Source organism: Numenius arquata, chromosome 5, assembly GCF_964106895.1.
Source record: "Numenius arquata chromosome 5, bNumArq3.hap1.1, whole genome shotgun sequence".
Classification (NCBI taxonomy): Eukaryota; Metazoa; Chordata; class Aves; order Charadriiformes; family Scolopacidae; genus Numenius; species Numenius arquata.
The window spans coordinates 60,570,770-60,597,095 of NC_133580.1; the positions used below are offsets into that span (position 1 = coordinate 60,570,770).

At 49.2% G+C, this 26,326-nt stretch overlaps 2 protein-coding genes across 2 annotated transcripts in view; both read right to left on the minus strand.

Moving 5' to 3' along the window:
- Window positions 1-2,010: 2,010 nt before the first annotated feature.
- NKX3-2 (NK3 homeobox 2) lies at window positions 2,011-3,353 on the minus strand. Its single transcript, XM_074148152.1, has 2 exons — window positions 2,951-3,353; window positions 2,011-2,489 (listed from the first exon to the last, which is right to left on the minus strand). The coding sequence occupies exons 1-2, from the start codon at window positions 3,351-3,353 to the stop codon at window positions 2,011-2,013; spliced, it is 882 nt and encodes a 293-aa protein (XP_074004253.1).
- Window positions 3,354-22,651: 19,298 nt separating this feature from the next.
- The window catches only part of BOD1L1 (biorientation of chromosomes in cell division 1 like 1), a 37,466-nt gene continuing 33,791 nt past the window's right edge, over window positions 22,652-26,326 (minus strand). The window contains exons 24-25 of the mRNA XM_074147063.1: window positions 25,249-25,392; window positions 22,652-24,049 (exon numbers count right to left, since the gene is read on the minus strand). Coding sequence (XP_074003164.1) covers window positions 23,938-24,049; window positions 25,249-25,392 — 256 coding nt within the window. The 3' untranslated portion in view covers window positions 22,652-23,937. The remainder of the gene's footprint in view (window positions 24,050-25,248; window positions 25,393-26,326) is intronic.

Here is a 26,326-nt window from a genome sequence, read left to right on the forward strand (position 1 = left end):
GCGCTGGCCCCGGCGGGGAGGGCCGGAGAACGGCAGGCGGCGGCGGCGGGGATGCGCTGCCAGCACCGCGCCGAGGGCCCGGGCTCGCCGCGGAGGCTCGGAGGGGATTCGGTGCGAGGCGGCAGGCTGCCCCAAGCGGCTATCGCGGCTCTGTCGGGACACAGACGGGCCTCAGCCCTTTCGCTGAGGACGGTAAAGCCCCCATCCCGCAGCCCCGGCCGGAGCCTCCGCCCGCCCGCGGCCCCGGCCTCCCCGCCAGCCTCCCGCGGAGAGAAAACACTCCGCCGACCCACGCACTTTCCCCGGGAGCTGCCAAGGTTTTAAACTGACACGGCCCGTGGAAGCGGGCAACCGCCGGGTCCGGCGGCCCGGCCCGCACAGCCAGATCGCCCTCGCCCGGGAAAACCGACTTTACGTCCCCGCGGCTCCTCCGCATCCTCACCCGGGCAGCCGCACACGGAACCGGCCATCCGGGAGCACCGCTCCGACCTGGACACGCGTTATCGAACACCTCCTTCAAGCGCCCAGCCCGAGCCCCTTTCCCCCCCTCACCCTCCCTCCGCTTCCCACGGAGGGAACCCACGGGCAGAGCAGCCCCCGGGGAGCGGAGGGTGAGTCCTCCGGGCAGGCCCTACCATCCCCGTGGGCTGCCAGCTCCCACCAGAACCGCTGCCAGCCTCCTGCGAGTGGGGAAAAACCAGAGACCTTGATCTGAACTACAGCCTGAAGTCTGCTGCAGGGAAAAGGTGGCGCCGGGGGAAATCGGCGCCCGCTCTCAGGAACGACACAAGCGGCAGAGCGAAGTGTTAAACTAAAGTTTATAAATTAAGAAAAAAAAAAAAAAAAGTACAGCGGGTAGCTTACAAACATTCACAATTGATTTGAAGTAAATAATCTAGTTGAGTGCACAGTGCCATTAAAAGAGAAAGGGAGGGAAGGAAAAAAAAAAAGGGGGGGGGGGGTGGAAAAACGCAATGAGTTACCTTGAAAGAAAAAAAGAAAGAGGCTGTAATTACATTGCTGAGCAGAGCAGAAATCCCCGCCCCTGAAGGAGAGGTCTGGAGAAGAACTGTGAAAGGCACTGATGGTATTAAAATTTCCCGTTACATCGATTTCTTAAAAAGCCCGACTAGAAATATTCACATTGAATATAAAAATAACAACAACAACTTTAATACAACTGGAAAGTGCGAAAAATCCGTAACTCCTCCCTCCCCGAACACGGAAAGATCTCAGGAAAAAAGGGAAAGAAGAAGTCTGAAGTTTCAGTATAAGTCTCACCCTTTTGTGACATATTTATCCTTTGCCAGGGATCACGGAGTACAGGAATAACATGGGCAACAAAAGCGGGGGGGATCTGAAAGAGGCTTCCTTACATTCAGCACCATACAAGGCACATTCAGTCTGCAACGAGTTGGAAGACCAAGGACTCAAACAGACGTCAAAAATAATCTTCCTTACAATCCACCGAGGGAGTCCTTGATCTCCTCTTTTGAGCTGCATTTGGTTTTGAGGGTTGGCTGTTTTGGGTTTTTTTTTTTTTTCCCCTCTCCTTTTTTTTTTTTTTTTTTCCTCTCTCTTTCTCTCTCCCACACAAGATCGGGTCTCTACCAATCCGAAGCGAAATAAAACAAACAAACAAAAAGTCTACACCAAATACACTGACAACATGGATACCATGAACTAGTCGTGCCGAATCGCGAGAGTCCTCGGCTGGCGGGGTGGGGACAGGGTGAGGGTCGGGGCTGGGGTGGCCGAGAAGTCCTACGTTGGAAGAGGAGAGGGTGAGGAACCATCCAAATAATATTAATAATAAAAATAACAATAAAATAATAATAAATACTGTCCGAGGCACCGAGAGCTGCAGTTGGGGCTCTGGATTTGAGAAGATGGATGAATGGATGGATGGGGGGGGGGGGGGGGTGGCAGAGGGGAGATGGATTTCCTGGCTGCCAGTGTGTGTGGTGGGGGGACAGGGGAAGGGATGGGGGGGGGATGTGTGTGTGCCCCTCACTGGGTGCCAGCGGCTGCGGCGCAGGTGGAGAGAGCCCACCCGGGCAGGCAGTAGTAGGGGTAGTAGTAGGAGGGCTGGAGGGAGAGCAGCGAGGGGGGCCGCAGCACCTCGCCGGGGTGGTACTGTCTCTGGTCGTCGCGCACCAGCACCTTGACGGCCACCTTCTTGGCGGCGGGGGCGGCGGCCAGCAGGTCGGCGGCCATCTGCCGCCTCTTGGTCTTGTAGCGCCGGTTCTGGAACCAGATCTTCACCTGCGTCTCGGTCAGCTTCAGCGAGGCGGCCAGGTCTGCCCGCTCGGGCCCCGATAGGTACCGCTGGTGGTTGAAGCGCCGCTCCAGCTCGAAGACCTGCGCGTGGGAAAAAGCTGCGCGGGAGCGCTTCTTCCGCGGCTTCGGCGCCGCCGCCGCCTCCTCTTCCCCCGGCAGCAGCTTCCCGCACTTGCCCGCTCCGTCTTCCTCCTCCGGGGGGCTGCGATCTGCGGGCAGGGCGAGAGCACGGCGGTCAGGGACGGCAGGCACCGGGATACCCGCCTCCCCCCGCGCCTCCGAGGGCCCGCACGCGCCCCGCCGCGCTCCCTGCCGACCGCCTGCAGCGACGGGGCGGGCGGAGGCCCCGCCGGGCCGCTGCCTGCCCCGCCGCCGGGACGGCCGCCGACGGCAGCCGGGTTTCCTCCCTCTCCTGGAAGGCGCCCTCCCGGGCTGCGGGTTCGGCCTGGCGAAGGGCTCTCCCCGTTCCGCCCTCCCCCCCCCGTCGCCTTGCGGGACGCGTTGCGGGGGGTTCTTCCCCGGGAACGGCCCGTCGCTCAGCCCCGCGGGGCCGGCGGAGAGAGCCCCGACCATCTCCCGTTCTCAGCTCCCCCTCCCCTCCACACACACCGGGACCCTCCCGCCCTCTCCCGCCCGGGCGCGGAGGGGCCGCCGCCGGGGCCGCCCCTACCTGAGACGGCGGCCGACATCTCGCTGTCACTGAGGCCGGCGGCGTCCCGCTCCGCCGCCTCCGGGGGCTGCGCCTCCTCCTCCTTTGCCGCCGGCCGCCCCCCGCCCGTGGTTTCGGCGGGGCGGGCGCTGCCACCGGCTCCCTCCTCCTCGGAGCGCCGCTCGCCCTCGGGGTCCTCGCTGTGCGCCGAGTCCGAGTCCCAGCCCGCCGGCGTCCGCGGGGCCGGGGCGCGGGCGGCGGGCGAGGGGAGCGGCGGGCCCTCGGCGGCGGCTCCGCACAGCCGCCAGCCGCCGCCCGGCCCCGGTGGCGGCCGCCCCGCCGTGTGGCGGGCGCGCTCCTCCTTCTTGTTGAGGATGGCCTGGATGGAGAAAGGCGTCAGGGCGTTGCCGCCGCGGACGGCCATGTCCCGCCGGCGGCGGCGGGCGAGCAGCGGTACCGCGCCGCGCCTTTCAGCTGGGCGACCGCATCGCCGGCCGCGGCCGCGCTGGTGCCGGCCCCTTCTCTGCCGCCGGGAGGGCGGGCGCCAGCGGGGGGCAGCCTCTCTGCGCCGCCGGCCCGCCCGCCCATAGGGCCGGGGCCGCCGCGCTGCGCCGCGCCGCGCTCGGCCGGGCACCGCCGGTCCCTCCCTGCGGCGCCTCCGCCCCGCTCTGTCCCGCCCCCGCCCGCCCCTCGCCCTTTTCTGCCGGCGGCCCTGTCATCCCTCACCGCCGCCTCTGACAGCGCCGGCCCCGCGCCTTCCCATTGGGCGGCCCCCGCGCGGCCCGCCCGCCGATTGGCTCCCCCCGCCGCCCCCCTCCGCCGCGGGGCGATGCGCCTCCGCGGGGCGCGACGCGCCTTAACCCTTTGCGGGCCGCGGGGCTGCCCCCCCGTCCCCCTCTCCCCGGTGTCCCCCTTCTGTGTCAGCGCCCCCCTTCCCACCGTGTCACCCCCCTGTGTCACCCCCCCCAGGTCCCTCTCCTCCTCGGAGAGCGGCGGCTCCCCGGCGGAGAGCGAAGGGTAACAGTCCCAGCGTGTTTTCCCCTCTTCGCAGCCCGGTGGCGGGGAAGGGCTACCGGCGGGGAACGTGGCGGGGGATGCGGGGGGACCACGGCGCAGGCCGGGCAAGCCTCGGCTGCGGTGCCGCTCCGGGGAAGAGCCCGCGGGAAAGGGGTCTGTCGGGGGCGGCGGATGGTGGGCTGCGGCGGGGGGAGCGCCCGGCCCCGCCGGCCGTGGGTGTACACACGGGGTAGCCTCGAGTGGGTGGCGAAAATGCCGAATAACCTGCTCAGGTTGTGGAAAACGGGCTTTTCACCCCTCCCTTTGTGTAAAAACGCGGTCGGTTTTCTATTAGGGACGGTCTTTCGGCCCACGGGGCTTTTAAGGACCAACTTCTCACCGATCGGAGACCGCTTTCCTGGAAACGGTCCTTTCCCTGAAAGAAAACGGCCCTGAGCGAGAAGCTTTTGGAGGCTGTTGCACGCACGTGAATTGTGTAAATGCCACCCGTTGCCAACGTGCCCCCCAGCACCGTGCTCCTCTTTATTTCAGGCGTTTATTGGCGTTCTCGGAGCTAACAGAAAAATCCCGGCGAGGGTCATCGGGCAGGTAGAGGAGAAATGAAATGCCGGCGCTTCACGACCCTGATTTTTTGGGGGCTGGAGGGAGGCGGCAACGTAAGGAGCTAGAGGATATCAAAATGCTAACCCCAAACTCGGCTTTGCTTCCTAAACCGAATTCCCAGGGTGTTAACCCGCTTCCTCACGGGCGTGCGGCCACCTCCAGCCTTCCCTTACTTGATCCCGCAGAGACGAGCGTCTCTTCGCAGGAGACCACGAAGCCACAATAATTGATTATCAACGACACTGGCGCGAATTAAATGTTTTCGATCATCGTTCTTACTCGGAAAATGAATTAATAAAATAAACAATCCCTCTTTCATACGCGGCACGAAGCCGGAGAGCACCTTTGCTCGACTGAACGAGAACAGGCTTTATCCTTTTGAACGAATTCAGCCCGTTTTAATAATCTTGCCTGGGCTCACTTATTATCCCTTTTTCCCACCCAAGTATTTCCCGGGAAAGCCATCGCTTCTGCCACCCAAGGCTTCGGTGCCATGACACACTCAGGAAATATCCAAAGGGGAAATTTTTTAATTATTATAATTATTATTTTTTTTAAGAGTTCGAGGGGAATAAGAGGCATCAGGGGAAGCTACGAGAAATCCTCTTAGGAGGAGATGTACAGGAGGTGTCGGAAGGGTGCCCTGTGCGGGCATTTTGAGGGGTGCTAAACAGCCGAAAGGTGAAATTTTGGGGGGTGTGGGGGGAGGTCTGAGGAGATAAGGGGATGGAAACGCGGGCAGAGAGGAAGGGCTCCGCGCTTCCAAGAGGAAAGGCTGGGGGTGCGGGTGGCGGGAGCAGGGCTGGGGGTTGGCGGCCGGAGCGGGGCTGCGGAGACGGGGAGCTGCGGGCAGGACCGGCCGGGGCAGCCCTCCGGAATCCCCTTCTTTTATCGGGCTCTGCTCAGGTGCGGCAGGGAGCCGGGCAGGAGGCAGAGCGGGAGGCTGCTTTGGGGCTGGGGAGGAAGAAGAGGCGCTCCCCTCGGTGCAGCCTCCCTCCGAGCTCCGGCACAGGCAGTTTCCAGCCCGCGGAGCCCCTGATTTACAAAGTTTCGCGTCCAAGCTCTTGGAAATACCTGCGGTTAGTTTACAATGGCTGTAATTCTTTGCTAATTTACCCAGCTCCTTCCCTGCCACCTCCTTTTTTTCTTTCTCCTTTTTTTTTTTTTCTTTTTTTTTTTTTTTGGTTGTTTTGGAGGGTTTTTTTTTTGTTTGTTTGTTTGTTTTTGTTTTTGTTTTCGTCTCTCCCCCTCTCCCGCCTCCCGGGGCGATCTCTGCGCCCTCTTCCCCACCAGAAAAAACTACTGTTTGGGGGAGGAAATGCCTGGGGAGGCGGCCGGGAGGAGAGCGAGCAGCAGCAGCGGGGGTGAGCGGCGGAGGGAGGCCGGGACGGGCCGGTGGGTCCCGGGGCTGGGGCGACCGGGGGCCAGCTGGGTGGTCCCGCCGCGCCCGCCTTCCAGCCCCGCCGGGGGAGAGGGGCAGCGGGAGGGAGGGAAAGAGGGAGGGATGGGGGGGAGAGCGGCGGCCCGGCACCGCTCCGCACTGGCCGCCGGGGTGGAGGGGTCGCAGCCGGCTCCCGGTAGCCCGCGGCTGGGGCAGCACCTTTGGGGCAAAGGCTCCCCGGGCTCGGCGGGCAGAGGGCTCCCTCCGAACGTGGGTGCGGGAAACTGGGAGCAAACCCTCCCCGCAAGAAAAGGCTTGGAGGGGGGGGGGGGGGCGGGGAGAGGGGGGAAAGGGAGGCAGCAGGGTGGGCAGCCGAGCGGGCAGGGCAGCGCCTGAAACGGGGATGTCGGCACGATTTCCACCTTGCCCCCACCCCTGCTAAGAGCTCCGCATTCTCCCCCCGCCCCCACCGTTCCCCGCGGTTTGGAAACTGCCAAAAACCCCGTATTTTGCGTCGGATCCGCCGTTTTACGGTCCTGGATTACATTGCGGCGGGGGAAACCCCAAACCCCGCCGTGCCCCGTAAATGCCTCTCCCTGCGCCCGCCGGAGACCCCCCCCCCCCCCCAGCTCCTTATCCGACACCCCGCCGAGGGGGCCGTCGGGCCGCCCCTCGCCCTCCCGTCGCCGATAGCGGCGGCCGGCGGCGGGGTCGGTAGCCGGGCTGCCCCACCTAGAGGCGTCCCCGCTGTACTGCCCAGCCCCGGCCGCCCGGCCGGTCCGTGGGGACAGCGGGGACCGGGGTGGACCAAGGGCAAGGCCACCCCCATATGGGGACACCAGTGCCCTGTCCCGGTATCCGGTGACAAACGGCAGTGCGGGCTGGAGAAGGGGGAGCGGGACCTGCCTGGCTGCAGCCTGAGGTGGCTTCCTGCAGTCACCCCAGAGGTTTTTCTTGCCAGGTGTGAGGAAACTGGCTCACAGAAGCACCACGTATGGGGCGATGAAAGATGGAAGGATGTGTCCTGCATGAAAGCATCATTTAAAGATGTGAAAGGCAGAGCGCACGTACACGAAGGTGGCAGCAAAACCTTAAAAAAACCCAAACAACCAACTTTTTAATACAATATATAATGTATAAAAAGACCCAGATGGTGCTCTGGGTGGGAGTAGCTTGCACTGGGAAAAGGAAATATTATAACCTTTCCTTCAGGGCAGGATTTTCTCAGTATGGGAAATTAATTAGTGATGTAGCCTGCATGGGCCAGCTCTTGGGGCAGAGCCAGGCTAACTCAGTCCCACTGCTGTCCCAACTACCTGCCCCCTCCCTGAGCCCTTCTCAGCTCCGAGGCAGGCCAAAGGGTTCCGTAGCCCAGGGCCACCCCACTCTCTAGCCCTCTTGGCAACACTTCCCAAAGCCTGCATGGTGGTAGGTGATACCTTTGCCATACCTCATTACAGCTGATATTTTTTTCCTGGACAGAAGCTGTCTCCCCAGACTTGTTCCTGGTTTGCCTCCTGATACGCAGAGAGCGATGCAAATACTTGCAGAGTGTCCTGCTACGTCTTCCAGGGGCTTAGGTGGAAGATGGTGATGGTACAGTGTTTCCTCCTGCAGGGAATTTCAATCCCCTATGACTCTGTTGGTGATGGGGAAGATTTGGTTCATGTTTTTTGCCTCGACTGTGCTCCTCTCAGGCTGTGCAGCAAAGGCATATAAACGCTTCCTGGACAACTCGCTGGTTTTGAGGGAAAGTCTTAGGTCATCTGCCTTTGAACAGGTTTTGACTCTGTTTCTTAAATAGTAATTTACTTCCAAGCAAATGTAACCGTAGCTCCGCAGTAGGTGACTGTTGTGCGTCTCTAAAACAAGTTCCCAGCAGGGTTTCTCCACGTATTTCGTGAGGGACCTCACAAACTGCTGCAACACCCAGCCTTCAAATTGCTTTTATGCAGCTGATGTCAGGATCCTGTGTTGCTGGATCTGTAAGATGCTTCTGGACTTCCACGGGAGAAGGTTATACCACCTACAAGTAAGAGAAAAATCTGAATGTTTTTTAGAATCCAACTGAATATGAAACTTGGAAGATGTGCAAATATAATGTTAATGATGAGAACTTTAATCTTACTAATTTGACAACTTCTTAGCAAATTAGCTCAATGGGTTTTAATAGCTGGCTTGCAATCCCCTTCTCTTATATGGGGAAAATCCCTTCCTTATATGGGGAAAAGCCCGTGTCCTTTAAGGCTGGGAGACTCAAACACAAACACTCCTATAGGACTTTACAACCAAACTGAAAGGAACGCTTGAATCTTGCTGGTTACGTATGCATGGTGACACGATTTGGGCCAGTTTTATTGCTCAGAGCTGCTGTTTCTGGGAAAACCAACCCAAATCTCCCTCTCGTTGCTTCATCTTTACAGTAAGAAGTGAAGGCTTGGCACGCAGGGTACCAAGCGCCAAAACAAAACCGCCAGCATTTCATTTCACTGCAGGGCAGTTTTTCTCCTGAATTATTGCTCCTTGCAAGACACGGGAAAGGAGAAGACACACAGACTGTCAAGTCATCACGCTCCTGAGAAAAGAGTGAGGATGTAAGGTCGTTTCCTCCGCTTAGTGCCAGGAGGCCACTGTCTGTGGACGCACCGAGAGCCCCGTCCTGCAACCGTGCTCAGGCGAGACCGCCTTTTGAAATAAATCTTCTCTTTGTCTCTTCCCTTATTTTTATGCTAGGCTTTCTACTAGCCCCGTAAATGGCTATATATTCCTCGTCTTCTGACATATGTATTCATCTGTAGGATAGAAATGCAACCTGGACAAGTAACTTGATTTACTAATAAAAAGCAAAGCAGCATATCCAGATGACCAGATGCATCTAAGACTCATTAATTAAAGCTTTTTAATTTTTCCGTGAAAGAAATAGTGTGATATTTAGCTCCTGTATTTAGCTCTTTATCTGCTTCAAGCAATTTTAAAAAGGAGGAGGTAGTCTATTTATTTGCACTCTCTGATAGAAAAATTGAAGTAGAAACAGATTGAATTATTTATGCCAAAGTCATGTATGTGTGGCATCCATACAGTATCTGGTCTATCTACTTGTTCTGAATTTTTCCTTATTATTTAGCAGAACATTTTAATGAATATTCACCATGTTACAGTAGACGCATTAGCTGTGTGCAAGTCTCTAGGCTTTTAAGAACACTCATAGCACAGATTAATCATTTGGTGCTTATTTTGTCCAACATCATATGAAGTCCAGGTTTCCTTCACCATTGTTTCTCAATCTATAAATAAGTCATAACCTTTCCTACTTCTTGTTTGAAATAATTGAGCTCGCTTTTCATGTATGATGGACTAACTTGGTAATTAAATCAATGGCTACATTGGGGTAAGATTTAAATATTTTTATGGCTTCTGACACTTAGGTAAATCAGGTAAGGATACTCTCAGGATACTGGAACTGCTTACATTTATAAAGCGATTTCACATCTTTGTCTGATGTGGAGACACATCTTTACTGATGGCAAGTCAACAGTCATTTTGTATTAATTTTTCTGTCTATTTATTATTCGTATCCGGAGTAGACATCCATCAAAGGAACTACCTGGGAGTGTTTGGGACTTATCCGTTATAAATTTACACAGATCACCGCTTACTCAAAAATTTCAGAACTTGAGATTAAGGACTCATTTGTTCCGCATCCTCCTCGCACCAGATAGGAAGCCTGAACTGTGGAGATGGAACGTGGCTTTTCTGTGCATTTTTTGGGCGGTCTCTTGCGTGCAGCCCTGGCTGCTGGAGTGCCTGCTCGGAGAAGCAGATCCTGCTCAGGAGCTCCAATACTGGACTCAGGTGCCTCAGATGCGACGTGTTGCAGAGATGAGAATGGTGTTCATGTCTGTCCTGTTTTGGATCTATGCCTGTGCCGTTAATTTCATGTGTCTGAAGAGAAACCAGAGGTGTGAGCTCACTGGGTAATCGCACAGGGTGGTTGGTCTGGTCCCTGGGAGGGTACCCATCCCTCCATTGAGCAGTATGAAGCCAGGCAGGTTAGACCAAGCACCCCCTTCCATGGTAGCTCCGTTCTCTGAAGGGACTCCAGCCTCTCTGAGAGCTTTTTGACAACTCTGGTGGAAAATGAACCCCCAGCTCTACCTGTTGTGTGACAGGGGAGTCCACCCCTGCAGCTGCCTTACACAGCCATGGTGTTGGCCTCGCCGCAATCCATGCCCGATAACCCCTGGTGGAGCAGCCAAGCCAAGCTGTTTGAGCATGGAGACCTTGGATCCAGCATTGGGTTTATGAAGTTAGGGCAATTAGCAGGTTCACTCTCTGAGTTGTTTCCACTGGCAATGATTTTGTATGTACAGTGACTGTACATTTCATCTGAACGCAGCTTTTACATTAAATCACTAATTCTTTTGGCTTGCTCAGTGAGAATACAAATACTTACATAAACTTCACAAATAAATTAGTGACCCTGTTTTGTTCAGTTCACGTGCAAATTTAATTGGCTGCCTGAAAATTAGCATACATGGCACAAGTTGTGTGCAGGCAATACAGATATTGTTCATATTTTCTGTGTGCGTCTTAGAGAATAGAGACTTTGAACATGACAGTTATGGACAACTGCAAATACGCACCCCGTCTTGTCCTTATGACACTCATTCTCTCTTCTCAGAATTCCCATCTTCGTTAGTGTTGTCTTTGCCTAAATTTAGAAATTCTGATTTATAGGTTGCCTCATCCTGAGCGTTTTTATGGTGTTGAGGGGAGCACAGCCTGAGTGGATTCTCAGTGTATCTCTCAGTAGCTATTTCTATAATTTATTAGCCAGACACATTTTGGGATTTACCTAACAGAAAAAAAAATATATTAAGGCGGATGACCAAGAACAAAAATGTGTAACATGACAAAGGCAGTTTGCACCCTGCTCATTGCATGGATGAGAGTAAATGAGATGGTTGAAGAAGTCTCCAGTACTAAAGGACTCCCGTGACTTAGTGGAAAACTCTTGTGGTGTGAGAGGGACCAGACATGCGGGTAGATAAAATGTCAGTTACGAATCCCTTGGAAAACCAAGAAAGTCCTTTTATTTCTCCAGGAGGTTTTTTTTTTTACAACAAAAGGATGCAGAAACCTGCCTGCGAGTGAAACAGGGAAGGCAAAGGAGTGGAGTGCTGGCTGGAAGGACGTTTTTTTTGGTGTGTAATACTTTCAAGATGGCAAGTTGTGATTTCCTGCGCTATGGATGAGGTTGTTATTGGCAGGAGCAATGGCAGCTTCTGCTCTCCCTGCTTGGGAAAGAGGGTAGTGCGTGGTGTGGTCTTCTGGTGCTTTATAGTATTGTCTGTATTTTATGGGGGTGGATTAAAACCCCCACGCTTTTCTCTATATACTCAGCATGCCACCTCCATATAGGACCACTGTAGACCGTTGCCTGTAAGAAGCATTAAAACTCGATCTTCAGGCAAAAACCCTGCTGTCAACTGTCCTTCCGTAGCTCTGGAGGACTTTCTGATGTGTAACTTTGTGTAACACCCCTGTGTCAAAGGGGAAGGGCTGTGCAGGGGAAGGTGCTATTTTGCATTCGATATGCTCTGTCATCAGGAAATACAACTGTTAACAAAGCAAAGTTTTATGCATCATAGTTCCAAAAAGATGTCTCCAGTATAGTCTTCTGCAAAATATGCAATGAAATCCTGGTAGTCTGATCTCCTTTTACTGTCACGATGATTGTCTGGCTGACTGACCATCCCAAACAGCAATGGTACATATGGACATCGACCGGTTGTGCTCCTGTTGATACTCAGACCTCTGGCTTTGCCCATAGTTACCATGGAGTGGACTGAAATTATCCGAAGGCAAAGGACCTTCCCATACAATTACATTTCATTCGCAGGGTTTAATTTAGCTATTTTAGCGGATCCTCAAGAGTGAACTGTAGGAAATCTCCACAGCCATAAGGTGTGTTGACCCTGAAGCCCTGAGAACTGCTGGCAGACGCTGGAAGAGCGGCAGCGCCCGTGGAGAGAGGAGCTGACATCCCCGCAGTCTACTGGGGGGGGGCTATGGCAGTACCTGGCATGGAAGAACTTCCACCTTCCAACCACAGATGCCTTGCTGCTTGGTTTGCATTTGGCCAGGCGCACTGCTACAGCTCCCAGGGCTACCTTCTAATGGTGACTTCAGAGAAGCAGGCCTGGGCAGGTCATGTACCTGCTTTGGTCTGAGGCAGCAGCTGCTTTTATGGCGAGCATATTAGATGTCAGAACACCTGGATAATGAGATAGTGAGATCCTTTCAGTGAGGAGAAGACAAGACGACCAGCTGCATAGCTGAAAAGTAGCCTGTCACCTTACAGATCAACGTCATGACAGGAATCTCTGCGTTGCTTCCTCGCAATAGCCCTGGCCCTTTGGACACGGTACGGGGTCGTGGTGTTTCTCATGAGCAGCTCAGTGCCATACTCCTGCGTTTAAAACACTCCTTTTAAAAAAGTGTCGATTCTGAGCCTCGTGGTAAGACCAGCCTATGAAGATACCGGGATGTTATTGGCTGTAGCTCGCTTCGATACACATCCCTTATCGTGTGCCCCAGCATCTGGGCTCCAGCTGACACACAGAAATCCCCTGTGCGCTGTCTCCGAGATGCAGAGAGCGTTTGATGATTTTTTCTTCAAGAAGGGGCTTTATTTTCCCACCTGCTGACTCAGCTGGTGTTGGATGTTGACTCTCTCCCAGTCTTTGCTTGCTGGGTCCTGGGAACATGAAAGGTGATTCCAGTCACGTCAGAGTCAACTGCAAAAAAATGAGGAATAAGGAAAGCTAATGAAAGGGGGATTATAGTTGCTTTAATTGATATTTTTGTAGCTTCTTTTATCATCTTTACTCTCAGTGGCTAGAAGGAGTAAATGTTAGCCTGTCCCTAACCTGTTTGGATGCCAGCACGTCCATGTACTTTTGATATCCACAGAAGTTCTTGGTCATGGCAAGATTGAGGGGAGGGGAAAATGGAGCTGAAGAAAAGACTTTGAAGAAATAAAAGGAGAACAGGGGCAAAGGGGGAGAGGTCAGGGCCTGCCTGATCCAAAAGCGTGCAACAAACTGATGAAGGAAAGGAAAAGCAAAGGGGGAGAGGAAAAGAAGGGAGAACCGAGAGCTGGGAGGGACCATGAGAGGGAACCGGAGGGCACAGGATGGGAACAGATGGACGTTGAGCAGCAAAGAGCAGCAAAAGGCAGGTCGGATGGGAAGTGAGGATGGAGGGAAGCAGATCGGCAAAGTGCTAGAAACAGGGGGCTGGAAAATGAGAGAAATGGGGAGGTACCTGTGACTGGAATGGATAGCTTCTAATACACCTCCAAATCTTGATCTGCAAGAAGTTTGATGTGCCTATAAACATAGACCCAGGTTATATGGAATTTAATACGCATATATTGTATCTATAAACATAAAACTGGATGGATTTAGGCCTATGCATGGTATGCTGTACAGTCTGTTCACGAATAGCGAGTTGGAAATAGCTATTCCTGCCAAAACTGGTGTCACGCCGCCTGTGCCGAGCCGTGTGGCGCAGCAGCTCGGGAGGAGCTGATGGACGGGCAGGTCAGGATGTCCAGGCAGCGGTGGCCCCCAGGACTCTCCCATGCCAGCCCCTCCTGGCTCCTCTGTCCTGCCCTTACGGGTCCCCTCCAAAATCCAAACCCCACCCCCCGGGCTCCGGGCGCTCCGTGCGACCTGGCAGGCTCCCGTTGCCATCTAGTGGCTATTTTTAGGACTATCTGTGCGGGGAAAAAACCGTTTTATTTTTTCTTTTTCCCAACCAACCCGCGAGCCAGCAATTGCTTTTCTGGAGAGGATTTGGACTACTCGTGTCCTGTTACCCCCTCCAAAGCCTCCTGAGCGACAAACACGGAAACAAAAGGGTCCGTTAACGGAGAAGGGGCTTGCACAGAAGTTGGCCTCACCTCGCAACCAGGTGAGTTACTCACCTGCCTTCTAAGCGTGGCTTTTGCAGGAGGAGAAGGCTGAGTGTCCTGGTTTGAGTGACACAGGACTAATTTCTCTTCCAGTAATTTTACTTTTTGGTAAGGTCTCATCTAATGCTTGGGAAAACTGCATTTTTAGAAGACTCTGCTGTCTGGATCTGCGAAAATATTTACTTTATAGCCAGCTATGGTGTGTGGGTTTCAAGGTCTCAGTGTTTTTGAGCTTGCCAGGTGCAGGGATGAGGAGGAGCGAGACCCGGGCACTTGGCCTAGGCTGGCCAACAGGATTATTTCATACCATGAACATCACATTCAGTATAGATTAGAAAGTTTGCTGAGCAGTTTCTCCTCTTCCTCCATGGCTGTGACCCTGGGAACTTCTTGAACTGGTGCCGGACCCCTGAGCCCTTTCCTTCTTCCTGAAGCCGCAGCGCTCACATGTCCCACGTTTGCTGTCCCTGCTGGGAGTGCACAGCTTCCTGCTGATAGAATGGGCTGAGTATAATCCTCCTATATTTTATATAGGAGGATTCTTTATTTATATCGGTTCTTTCGTATCATTAATGTTGATTATTTGGTCTTATTCCATTAAATCTGTTTATATTTCAACCCTCGGGTTTCCTTGATTTTTCCCGGTTCCCCTTCCTGCCTGGGGAGGGGTCATCGGGTGACAGAATAATTGTCTAAACGACAATAAATTGTGGTGGGTGCCTCAAACCGTAACACTGGGAAAATCTCAAAACCAGTCCAGTGAGACCTCAGCCCTGCTGGGAAAAGGCTGCCTCCCTTACTGGCACAACGGCAACGCTTCCGAGGAGTTCAGCAGCACCAGGATCTTCACCTCTCGCTGGCAATGATTCTGGCCCCTAACAGTTTATCGGAATACGCTGACAGTTTTTCTCATCGTATTTTAGTATATTCACCCTCGCCAGATCCCAACCAGACCATGACACGATATTCTAGCTGTTGGGCAAGCGTGGAGCAAATATTGGTCCAATGGATGTGTTGCATTTTTGGCTCCACACTCTCTCTCTCCCCTGGTCAATGAAAATGGAAAAGCTGGTGGAGATGGACCGTGCCAAGTCTGAAAACACAAATAATTTGACTTATTTCCCATTTTTAAAAGCTGCTGGTCACCTTCCCATTCTTTCTTATTTTACAGAAGAAAAGAGGTGACAAAAGCTGAGAAAATGTGAGAAAAGTGTGAAAAGAGGGAGAGGAGCGAAGGAATGAGATCTGGGAAGGATGCCCTGTATTCACCGGTGTCTTTGAACAATCCCATTATCTCGAGAAACTGACTTGACAAATCCCAAGAGAAGAATTAGGTGAACGAACTTAGAAAAGTGAAATGAAAAAAAAAACCCAAATGTTTTATTATTTTTCTTACAAAGGAGACCGCTATGAAGGAATGGAAGAATTTTCCTCCTCTGTCTCACGGAGTGCCTCGGTACGGCACGTCCCCACGTCCACTACCGTGGTAGCATTCGCTTGTCTTTGTGTTCACTTGTGATGGATTATTGCATTTTGGATTATTGCCATCCTGGTATAGAATCGTAGTAGCGAATATTACCCAACTGTATGTTAAGTACTTAGCACTTACACCCGGAGCCTAGTGCTGTTTTCAGAAGCAAAACTCCCCCGATTCGAAAAATACAATAAAATTGTATGACCATCTATTACAAAGTTGTAGCGGTAACTGGACGGTGTTTTGTTCACGCAAGAAAAACGAAGCGAGCGATATGTCTGTAACAGTAAAGCTTTGTGACCGTGTGATGTGGCACAGCTGCCTTTCTCCTTTCTTGGCCACACTTGAAGAGGCTCCTTGGGCTGTCAGCTCCGGGCTGAGGCAAAGTAACGTGTATCTGCAAAGCCTGACTGCAGGGCAAAAAATCTGAAGCCTTTGTATGAAAAAAAAAAAAGTCAGGAAAAAAAAAAAAAAAAATCATAGATGTCTTAACAGTGGAAAAAAAAATCTATATTTTTTGTTAATGCAGAACACTTTCCTTGTTTTCTATGTTTATTTCAAAACAGAAGAAAACTTTGCTTTATGCTTCTAAATTCCTCTCCTCTCCTCTCCTCTCCTCTCCTCTCCTCTCCTCTCCTCTCCTCTCCTCTCCTCTCCTCTCCTCTCCTCTCCTCTCCTCTCCTCTCCTCTCCTCTCCTCTCCTTTTCTTTCCTTTTCTCTCTTCTCTTCTCTTCTCTTCTCTTCTCTTCTCTTCTCTCTTCTCTTCTCTTCTCTTCTCTTCTCTTCTCTTCTCTTCTCTTCTCTTCTCTTCTCTTCTCTTCTCTTCTCTTCTCTTCTCTTCTCTTCTCTTCTCTTCTCTTCTCTTCTCCTCTCCTCTCCTCTCCTCTCCTCTCCTCTCCTCTCCTCTCCTCTCCTCTCCTCTCCTCTCCTCTCCTCTCCCCTCCCCTCCCCTCCCCTCCCCTCCCCTCCCCTCCCCTCCCCTCCCCTCCCCTCCCCTCCCCTCCCCTCCCCTCCCCTCCCCTCCCCTCCCCTCCCCTCCCCTCCCTTCCCTTCCCTTCCCTTCCCTTCCCTTCCCTTCCCTTCCCTTCCCTTCCCTTCCCTTCCCTTCCCTTCCCTTCCCTTCCCTTCCCTTCCCTTCCCTTCCCTTCCCTTCCCTTCCCTTCCCTTCCCTTCCCTTCCCTTCCCTTCCCTTCCCTTCCCTTCCCTTCCCTTCCCTTCCCTTCCCTTCCCTTTTTCGAAAGAGGGAGAGAAAATATATGAGACATTGAAAGCTGAGAACAAAAACGGTTTTGATTTTTGGAAACAGAAAAGTAACAAAACTAGGTTTAGCAAAATGCGAATCTCCAAGGGGGTAGCACCCTGCTGTAAAGAGATACAGGAAATAAAAGGTATAAATTGCAACAGAGAATTTCAGGTTAGAAAAAAAGAGGTTTTAAATCTAATCAGCAACAAGAGTTAGGTGACATGGGGGGTTGCCATCACTGGAGATCTGTAGGATCTGCTTAGACATCACAGATTTGGAATAATCTGGAGCATCCCGCCTGCTGGATCAGCCAGTCTTTGCCTCCTCCCAAGGCAGTGGCTGCCAGGCAGCTGACTCCCAGAGCTGCCTGAGCCGCATCTTCATAGAGAAATGAACTAATTACGACCTCCAGCCCCCTCTTTGGCTGTCCCATGGCCCAGCAGCTCTTCATGTGTGTCCCTGGAGGCTTCACTCTTCCACTTTCTTGCACAGTCTCTTGTCACCCAGCCCTCCTCTCATCCAGAAAACGAGCTGGCATCTCACTGGGAGCATGTCCAGGAGTGCGGGAGTCCCATTTAACCTTGATTAAAGCTTCCCCAAAAGGATGTTTCCTGTGCTTGAGGGCCGAACAGAGTTCTAAGTTCAAAATTAGTTGAAAGAAGTTTTATCATCAGTTTAATTTTTTTTTTTAAAAGTGGCCTTGTATTGCCTATTTACTTAGCCTGAAAAATCCTGGCCGAATAGAGTTAAATAAGCACTGTATTACTGAGCAATTCTTAGCTCTTGTTTATATAAAAAGAGCAGAGCAAACCTATCGTTGTCTAAAAGGAAAGTTGCATTCCAGATCTCTGCTTGCTTTGGGCACTGTAGCAGGAATGACTGTTTAACATTTTTAAATTTATATACTGGAACTGGCGCTGGAGTGTCATGAATGTGATCCCTGAGCATTTTTCTCTTATGTATTCCTCTTTATTCAGCCGTCTTAATATCTGTTGGCTTATATAAATCATATGCATATAAATCATTGCATAGCACGTGTGCCATGTCACAATAAAATCTAGAAAAGGAAGGGACATCGTTAGAGGGTTAAATTATCCAGCTAAGTATAAGACTGATAGCTCTGATATTCCTCTGTTATTCTCAATTAAATCCTCAGTGCAGGCACAGAGACACAACCACCGCCTGTGCTCTCCGGCTCTGTGACCAGCAAAGGAACCGTGTTTAAAAATATGGCACAATTTTGGTTCATTCATGTGTTTCGCTACTGAGGGAGAGCCCAAACTACGCCAAAATTTGTGGTAGAGCTTTTTATACTTTAACGCTCTTCCCAGTGGCCCAGAGCAGTGTGCCCAGGTGGCCAAGAAAGCCAATGGCATCCTGGCTTGTATTAGAAATAGTGTGACCAGCAGAAGCAGGGAGGTGATTGTCCCCCTGTACTCAGCACTGGTGAGTCCATACCTGGAGTATTGTGTCCAGTTTTGGGCACCTCAATACAAGAGAGATATCGAGGTGCTGGAGCGGGTACAGAGGAGGGCAACGAAGCTGGTGAAGGGCCTGGAGCATAAATCGTACGAAGAACGATTGAGGGAGCTGGGACTGTTTAGTTTGAGGAAGAGGAGACTGAGGGGAGACCTCATCACTCTCTATGACTACTTGAAAGGACATCGTAGAGAGGTTGGTGCTGGTCTCTTCTCACAAGCAAACAGCGATAGAACAAGAGGGAATGGCTTCAAGCTGCAACAGGGTAGGTTTAGACTGGACATTAGGAAGAAATTCTTCACAGTAAGAGTGATCAGACACTGGAACGGGCTGCCCAGGGAGGTGGTTCAGTCACCATCCTTGGATGAGTTTAAGAGTCGCTTAGATGTGGTGTTGGGGGATATGGTGTAGGGAAAAACTTTGTAGAGTAGGGTAGATGGTTGGACTCGATGATCCCAAGGGTCTTTTCCAACCTAGATGATTCTATGATTAAGCCAGGGAAGAGCTGCACTTTGTGTGTGGCACAGCTGGAGCTGCAAATAAACTTTGTCCTTCTGTGAGGAAAAGCCCCAAATGGAGCTCGCCGTGACTGTAGCAGGTACGTAATCTCCAAACTCAACTCCCGACTGACAGAAAGGTCTGTATTTCCCCAGTGGAAATCACATTTATTTTCAAGGTATTTGATGACGTTAGAGATTGGGGCTCTCACTGTTAAACTACCTGCGCTGTCAAGAAGTGACACAGCACATTACAGGTAGCCTAAATTTGTCTGGCTTCAGCTTTCAAAACCAGCATGATCTGTTCTTGGTACATGGTAGACAGCAAGGATCCCTGACGGGTTGGATAATCAGTGCTTCTTGCAAGAAGCCTCTTTGTTTTGTCACTAGGAAAAGGTCAAACCCACAAATTAGCTCATTGTCCATTGATACACCAATTACTTGATGCAGAGGTACCATAAATGTGTGCGAGACCTAATTGTGCACCAGGGTGACCAACTGAAGCGTACCCAAATTCACAGTACGATGGAAGGGTGATTCCACATCCCCTCTTTGCCACGTGGCCATCTTCTTTGTGCAGTATTTGCCCAGCCTCATCAACAGTAGGTTCAGCAAACTGACCGCATTAAAAACTAATGTTAGAATCATGAATAGTTTGGGTTGGAAGGGACCTTAAAGATCATCGAGTTCCAACCCCCCTGCCATGGGCAGGGACACCTCCACTAGAGCAGGTTGCTCAAAGCCCCATCCAGCCTGGCCTTGAATACTTCCAGGGATGGGGCATCCACAACTTCTCTGGGCAACCTGTTCCAGTGTCTCACCACCCTCACAGGAAAGAATTTCTTTCTAATATCTAATCTAAATCTCCCCTCTTTCAGTTTAAAACCATTACCCCTCATCCTACTACTCTACTCCCTGATAAAGAGTCCCTCCCCATCTCTCCTGTAGCCCCTTTAGGTACTGGAAGGGGCTATAAGGTGTCCCTAGAGCCTTCTCTTCTCCAGGCTGAACAACCCCAACTCTTTCAGCCTGTCCCCATGGCAGAGGTGCTCCAGCCCTCTCATCATCAATAATCTGCAATTTTGTTCTGTAGAGGAAATTTCAGGCTTCCTGGTCCAGCAGCCTGTGACTGTCCAGTTCAACGCTGGCACGGAGGAAGGGTCTGGCCAAGGGGCAGAAGAGGGAAGGTGGAAGGTGCTCTGCAGTTGCAGCCCGACCATGAAACCCCACCCCGGGCTAATTAATTGCACAGTCAGTGCCAAAATTCTATTCCTGCCCTATTAAGTTACGGCCATTTCAAACCCTATTTTTCTTCCCCGGTTGTTTGGCAAGAGCGTTATGTTCCTAGCTTTAAATACAGCTATCTAGGGACTCCCAGAGAGGCATTTATTTTTATTATGTTTTTCTTTTGGACTTTATTCACAAAGCTAACAAGGATAAGAGCTAAGAAGCTGAGATTTGAAAAGAGGAAGGGAGCTTAAATCAGAAATAGCCTTTCAAGGAGTTTTGGTGAAACATCAGAATCTGGAAACAAAGACTAGAACGTAGATAGAATTTCCTTGGTGTTTCAACTTTCATGTTTTAGTAGAAAAAATACCCACCCTGCTTGAAACAGGCTCAGGATTTTTGAGAAGCTGATGGAAGTAATGGAGTGTGACACACATAGCTGGGACACGGAATCCACTGGAAGAAGCGAGCGCAGGATCTTTAAGAAGTTGCCAAGACCCACAGAAGGCTGACACAGGCCATTTCCTCTGAACTGAAGCTACAAGCAAATGAAATAGATGGAAGGCTGGTGGAGTCCTGAAGGTGAGAGTCTTCTGAGCTGGTACGTGAAATGACCAAGCAGGCCACGTTGAGAATACCCAAGTTATCAAGAGCTTGGAGTATGTGAACGCCGTGTGAAGGTGCAGCCACCTCTTTTAAGATGGTCACATTAAATTTTGTAACTGAAAACATTTCACGTGGAATGAGTTTAATGGGAAGAGAACAAAAATCGAGCAGTTGAATTCACTCTTTACAATGTAAACAGGTCCAGCTCCAAGGAAATCAAATGCTGCTTTGGAAGGACACGTAGAAATCACTCAGTGTTTCCCAGCCTCAGGGCAGCAGTTCCCTTCAGGCCAGTGACTCTCAGCACCACAGAGGTCCTGCTGCATCTTCCCAAAGCAAGGAGCGACAAGAGCCTGTGGTGGCAAACGATCTTTTCCCAGAGCAGAACTTGTTACAAGTATCAGACTTTGACCACTTTTAGTGTTGACACCTCAGCCTGCACCGGACTTGCATCAGAGACAGCTGTTGACAGTCACTATGACCAGCCCCACGCGCTGCTCTTGGCTGCCAAGTTTTACGGGACAAATTTTTACTGAGTTTCCGGATAGGTGAAGGCAGCTCAGGACAGCACGCAGCCTCCGAGGGATGAGGGCCAGAGGTTGTTCTGCACACGCGATGCTCTCAGAACACGGGCTGAGAGAGAAGAAACAGTGGACGTGTGTTCTGGAATGGATATCCCAGAAAAAAAAAAAAAAAAACCAACAAAACAACAACAAAAAACCGAAAACCTAACCCAAAAAACCAACAAACTGAGAAATAGATGTTCCTAGAGAAGCTGTTGGAATAGAAAATTGTGGCATTCAGAGACCTGCCAGCATCAGCAAAAACTTTGCCCCGGCTGCCGAGTGCACCCACTGACTTTGGATCAGGTTCTAGAAGGAAATTTCACCAGTTGCAAGAGCTACAAGCTTGCCAGATCCCATCAAAAAACGAGAACTGCAAATGAACTTTTACTGATGACCCTTTGGGTGGTTTGAAAAAACACCGCCACAAGAAATCCAGCATAATAGTAATTTAGATAACGGGCACCTGCAACTACTAAGCAAAGGAAAAAAAATAATTCCAAAGATGGACTGAAAGTGATGGGGCCCGACAGAAACGTCTATTTTGTTGAAAAGGAGCAAGATGCTGCAACTTTCTTGCCACTGCAGTGAGCAAAGCGTGAGCAAGTTCAAGTATTTTGTGGAATTGGCATTTCCTCCCTCCCCTCCTCTTAAGTAAAAGTTGCTCTCTTGGTAGAAGATACTTCCTTTGATGCCTTCATATTATGGAAGAATTTAATAAATGATCAAAGACACACTCCCTAGACAAAAAGAATTTCTTAAACGTTATCCGTTGCTAAGGGGAAGGGCAGTAGAAGACCTTCTAAGCAGGTTAACTCAGAGACTGACTGATCTTCAGGGTTGTATTTCTCTACTGAGATCTCGAGACAACAGAAAGTCAGGAAGATCTGACACAGAAGCAAGAGCTTTGTCAGTCGCTATAATCCATCCGATGTGAAATATGCAAATATAAACTGTACTGTGGCAGGAGAGGTACCACCAACAGAGAGAGAGAGAGAAGGATAAATGATAATAATGTTCCTTTGGGACCTCCTGAGCAATCTCACTCTGGAATTCAGGTGTAAGGAAACAAAACCAGAACAGATGCAGGGAAGGGCTCCAAATGTGATCAAGAGTCTAGAAGCACCAATTGAAAACAGTTGAGCTCTGTTTAGCAGAGCAAAGGCTGAGAAGAATTCTACAATCTTGGTCTATGCATCTGTAGGGGGCAAAGGAGAAAAGCCGGGGAGAAAGGGGGGAGGATTCAACTTATCCTACAACTGCATATGAAGAAGTGGATGAACACTAGTGTTGGTAATATACAAGTATGTACCAGCAGTTTGTTAACAAGGTAGGTATTAGTATGGCACCAGGGTCAAGGGAGAAATCAAAAGGAATTAATTTTCAGAGCAAAGAGGTTTTCTTTTTTTAGACTCAAGTTTGCTTAGGAAAAAAAATTATGCCTGCACCTGCTTCTGCAGTACAGTAAACCTGGTCAATGGTCAGGTCCTTCCCCTACTGCTAATATACCTAAAATATAAGCACCTGTAAACATTTAAAGACACTCATCAGGTAAAGCTTTTAGATACGGCTCCAACCGAACACATTTGTAAAAACAAGTTCCACAGCAATACGACTAATGGATAATAAAAATATTGCAACTCAGATTTTTGGCAAACATTTTATAGTTTTTATATAAAAATCTCAGTAAGAAACCAAGCAGAATATCTGACGGAAACATCTGCCTTACAACAAGTTCAAAAAAAAACTCACAAAAGAAAAAGAGAAAAAAAGAAAAAAAATTAAAGTAAAATTCCCTCCCCCCCCCAATCCTTTTTAATTATAAACCAGAATATCAACAAAACACTTAAAATAATCTCAGATTGTTTGGCAACTCATCACATCATAACAAGAGACACATTTGATCATAAGAAAAGTTTAACTTTATATACAACTTCACTTGAACATTTGCTCTTACCAGAGTTAATATACATTAAAAAAAGATTCTGGCAATAATACCAGGTTCTATTTTTAATACCTGTGTATAAAATGTAACATAAAATGCTGAAGCTCTATAGTTAGGAGAAGTGACATTTGCTTTCAATGGGTCCCTCTTTGTTGAAAAAGACAAATACTGAAAGAACAGGTGTTTAGTTGCAAAATAAAACTGTTCCATTTCAGGGTAGTGTTGGCTGACTGTGAATAAATCTAACCTAATACTATTTATTTCTTGAGGTTGGTAGTAAATTCACAAGTGAAAATATAATCTAGTAAGATTACATTTTAAATTTTATACTTCGTCACAACTGTGAACAGGAAGGAGCCAAGTCCCTTTCACTACGCTAAACTACTTTAACGCATGCGAGAAAAATACTTTACCAACTGTCTGAGCGCATTTTAGAGAACTTCAGGTTTTCGACAGCCCTGGGGGAGCGGAGGGGAAGTTTCCTACTGACATCTGCATAGAATGTAAAATATATAATTAAAAAAACCTAAGGTATATACTAAAGTTTACAGACCAATGCTTTCCATATAATAAATAAAATGTCCATCATCGATTAGATTCATACACAGAGTAAAATACAACCTATTTTTACAAGTTTATATACAAAGTGTATTAGTAGGCCCAGGGGTGCCTCATGGGTCGGAAGCATCTGCATTAGCATGTCACATTGGGAAACCCCAACTTTCCAAGTCAGTGATAAAATATATAACTACTTTGTTTTTCATTCAGATACAAAGTAAACTTATTTTTCATCTGAAATAAATGTACATAATATTCTGTATAAACAATAGTTTATAAAGCTGTTTAAAATGTAACTTAAAAGTACTGCATTGATTAACTTAGACCTCTGAAACAAGCACGTGCAAATCCCTTTGCATTAAAAAAAATAGAAGCACAGATGTTGTTTTTTTTTTTCTTTTGACTCTTCCATGAACAGTACTAGCTGGTAAAGATTATCGTTTTGCTTTCTTTACTGGTGTCTCCTCTGTTTTCTGCTGGCCTTTCCTCCGTACCACTGTCGTCGGGCTGTCTTCCCTTTTGCGCTTGGTACACTGCACCTTTAACCTGAAAAGCATTATTAACAATTATTTTAACAATGGTAGGAGCTGTAAAACAAAAAGGGTGGTCAGTCACAATCCTGGATGTTAGAGGATAGAACTGTCCGTCTCTGATGAAATACCAGGATGTATTATTTAAAGAGCTTGCTACTCAAGCATTACATACCAGCACAGAGCACAGGGAGACCTTGTACTCTCCCATCACACCTCAGCAGAGTACTGTGTACTAATCCCGTGTGTTGGAGAGCGCTCCAGATGTAGAACTTGGGGCTAGAGCTCTCCTCCTTCCTCCTCTTTCTTTTGGAAAGACTTGTGGATTGTAACAGAATATAACAAACTACATGCTTTTGTACTCTGCCTCACAAAGACAGAAGAGGAGCAATAGTCTCACACACACACACACGAGGGAGTAAAGGGCAGACACCATGTACCCTTACCTCTAAGCATCTATATATAAGCCCACCACGTTTCAGCTGCAACCAATTATAAGTGTGGCTTAAACTCTTGGGCATTCATAGCCATGCGAAGTAATTAACATGAGGTGAACTGACAGCTGATCAGTACACGATACACACGTTCCCGGGGTTCAGTTTGAAGACACTGCCACATTTCAGAGTGGATGACGATTAAATGCATTTGGCACAGAACCCATTTTACAGGTAAAGTGTGAGATGAATAAGCAAATGTACATCACATTTATTACTCCCTTGAGATTTTACACTGTCATCTCAACTTTTAAAATGTGTAGCAGGGAAGGAAGGAAAGGGAAATATTTTCAAAACTCGACATAAGGACTCAGAGTTTCTCCTCTTTTATCAGCTGATGTTAGAAAAATCTTTGAAGTATTAGAATCATGTCATCATGCTGCTTTAACATGAACTACAGCTGCTCTTCCCCTCATACAGGTAAGAGTCACAGCTCAAGTTAAAATACAGCATAACAGCATTTTTCGGATTCTCCCAAGAGGTTTCTGAGGATGGAAAGAAAAAAAAAAATCTAGTCTTCAAAATGATAAAGAAATGAAGAAAAAGAAAAAACGTAAACAGAAGAAAATCCTTTAAAAGCTTTCATATATCACAAAAGAACAGAACAGCGCAAAGCTAGACCGCTGTGCAGATTCTGAGGCAGTATATTACGTGTAAGGAAAGGATCAACGTAGTGGCTTCCAAAACAAATAATAGAAGTGGATTCAGCTTTAATACTTACTGTGTCAATGGAGGAGATTTATTAACTTTTGTATCGCTTGGCGATCTTTTTTTTGCTGCTAGGTTCTGTCGTTTTCTAGGAGAAACTGAACTTGGACTGCTGCCTTTGGAAGTCGCACGTGTGGTTGGCTTGCTGGGCTGCTTTCTGTAATACAAAAGAATGATGAATGTATATATAACAAAATACTTTCACCAAGTCACTTTCTTCTTGCATTCCAAGTGCAGAAAATCAAGAGTGCACAGTATTTGCAACAAGTAAATCAAAGCTGCCAAAAGAAACAGTGAAAAAAAACCCCATTTGCATGGTTAGAGACACAAACTGCAAGGCCAAGCTGTGTATTTTCGTATCAAATGCAGAATCAAAAGGCTACTTTACTGACTACATTTAGTCTTTAACTAAATAAAAATCTTAGTTCCAAATCTGCAATAATTCTGGTACATGAGTGTCCATGTTTAAAAAATAGCTTGTAATAGCAGAAGAAAAAAAAGAAGCAAACAGGCTGTAAAAGAAAAGAGAATTTGCTTATCCAGCATAAAGAACTCGTATTAGCTCCAGCATCCACCAGTTCGGCAACATGAGAAACTGGTTACTGGTGATCAACTTAACAGTTTGGAAAAGAAGGTTACCTAAGTCAGAAAAACTGATAACCCAACAATGCTGGAGATGAAGCAGCAGCCCCTTCCACAGAATTATTTCCAAATGATAGTATAAAATGCAGGCTGTTTGCAGCACCTTAAGATAGAGCTGCTTTGTTACAGCCAGAGCTAGAAAGACAGCACCGAAAAGCTGAGACACGAAACACACATCCATAAATAAGAAAGCAGGTGTTTCCACAAGCAATCAGAATGAAAGCACTAGTATCTAAAAGTTCGTTACAATGTAGTGGGAAACCTTCAGTTTTTATTTAAATAAGAACTACATAACTGCTTTCCGATTCAGCTCTGAAATGAGGAATTCAAGACCATACTGTGAACAGAGTTTCCAAAAAGCCCCAAAGGCTAACATGTAATATTATATCCTTAGGAATGAAGTAAATCCAGTGAAATTACAGAAATCTCACCACGAACATAAAAACCAA

Coding starts and splice junctions, on each gene's coding strand:
- NKX3-2 (XM_074148152.1), bottom strand. CDS start 3,353: ATGGCCGTCCGCGGCGGCAACGCCCTGACGCCTTTCTCCATCCAGGCC. Junction 2,490..2,950: donor GATGTCGGCCGCCGTCTCAG/GTAGGGGCGGCC, acceptor CCCTGCCCGCAG/ATCGCAGCCCCCCGGAGGAG.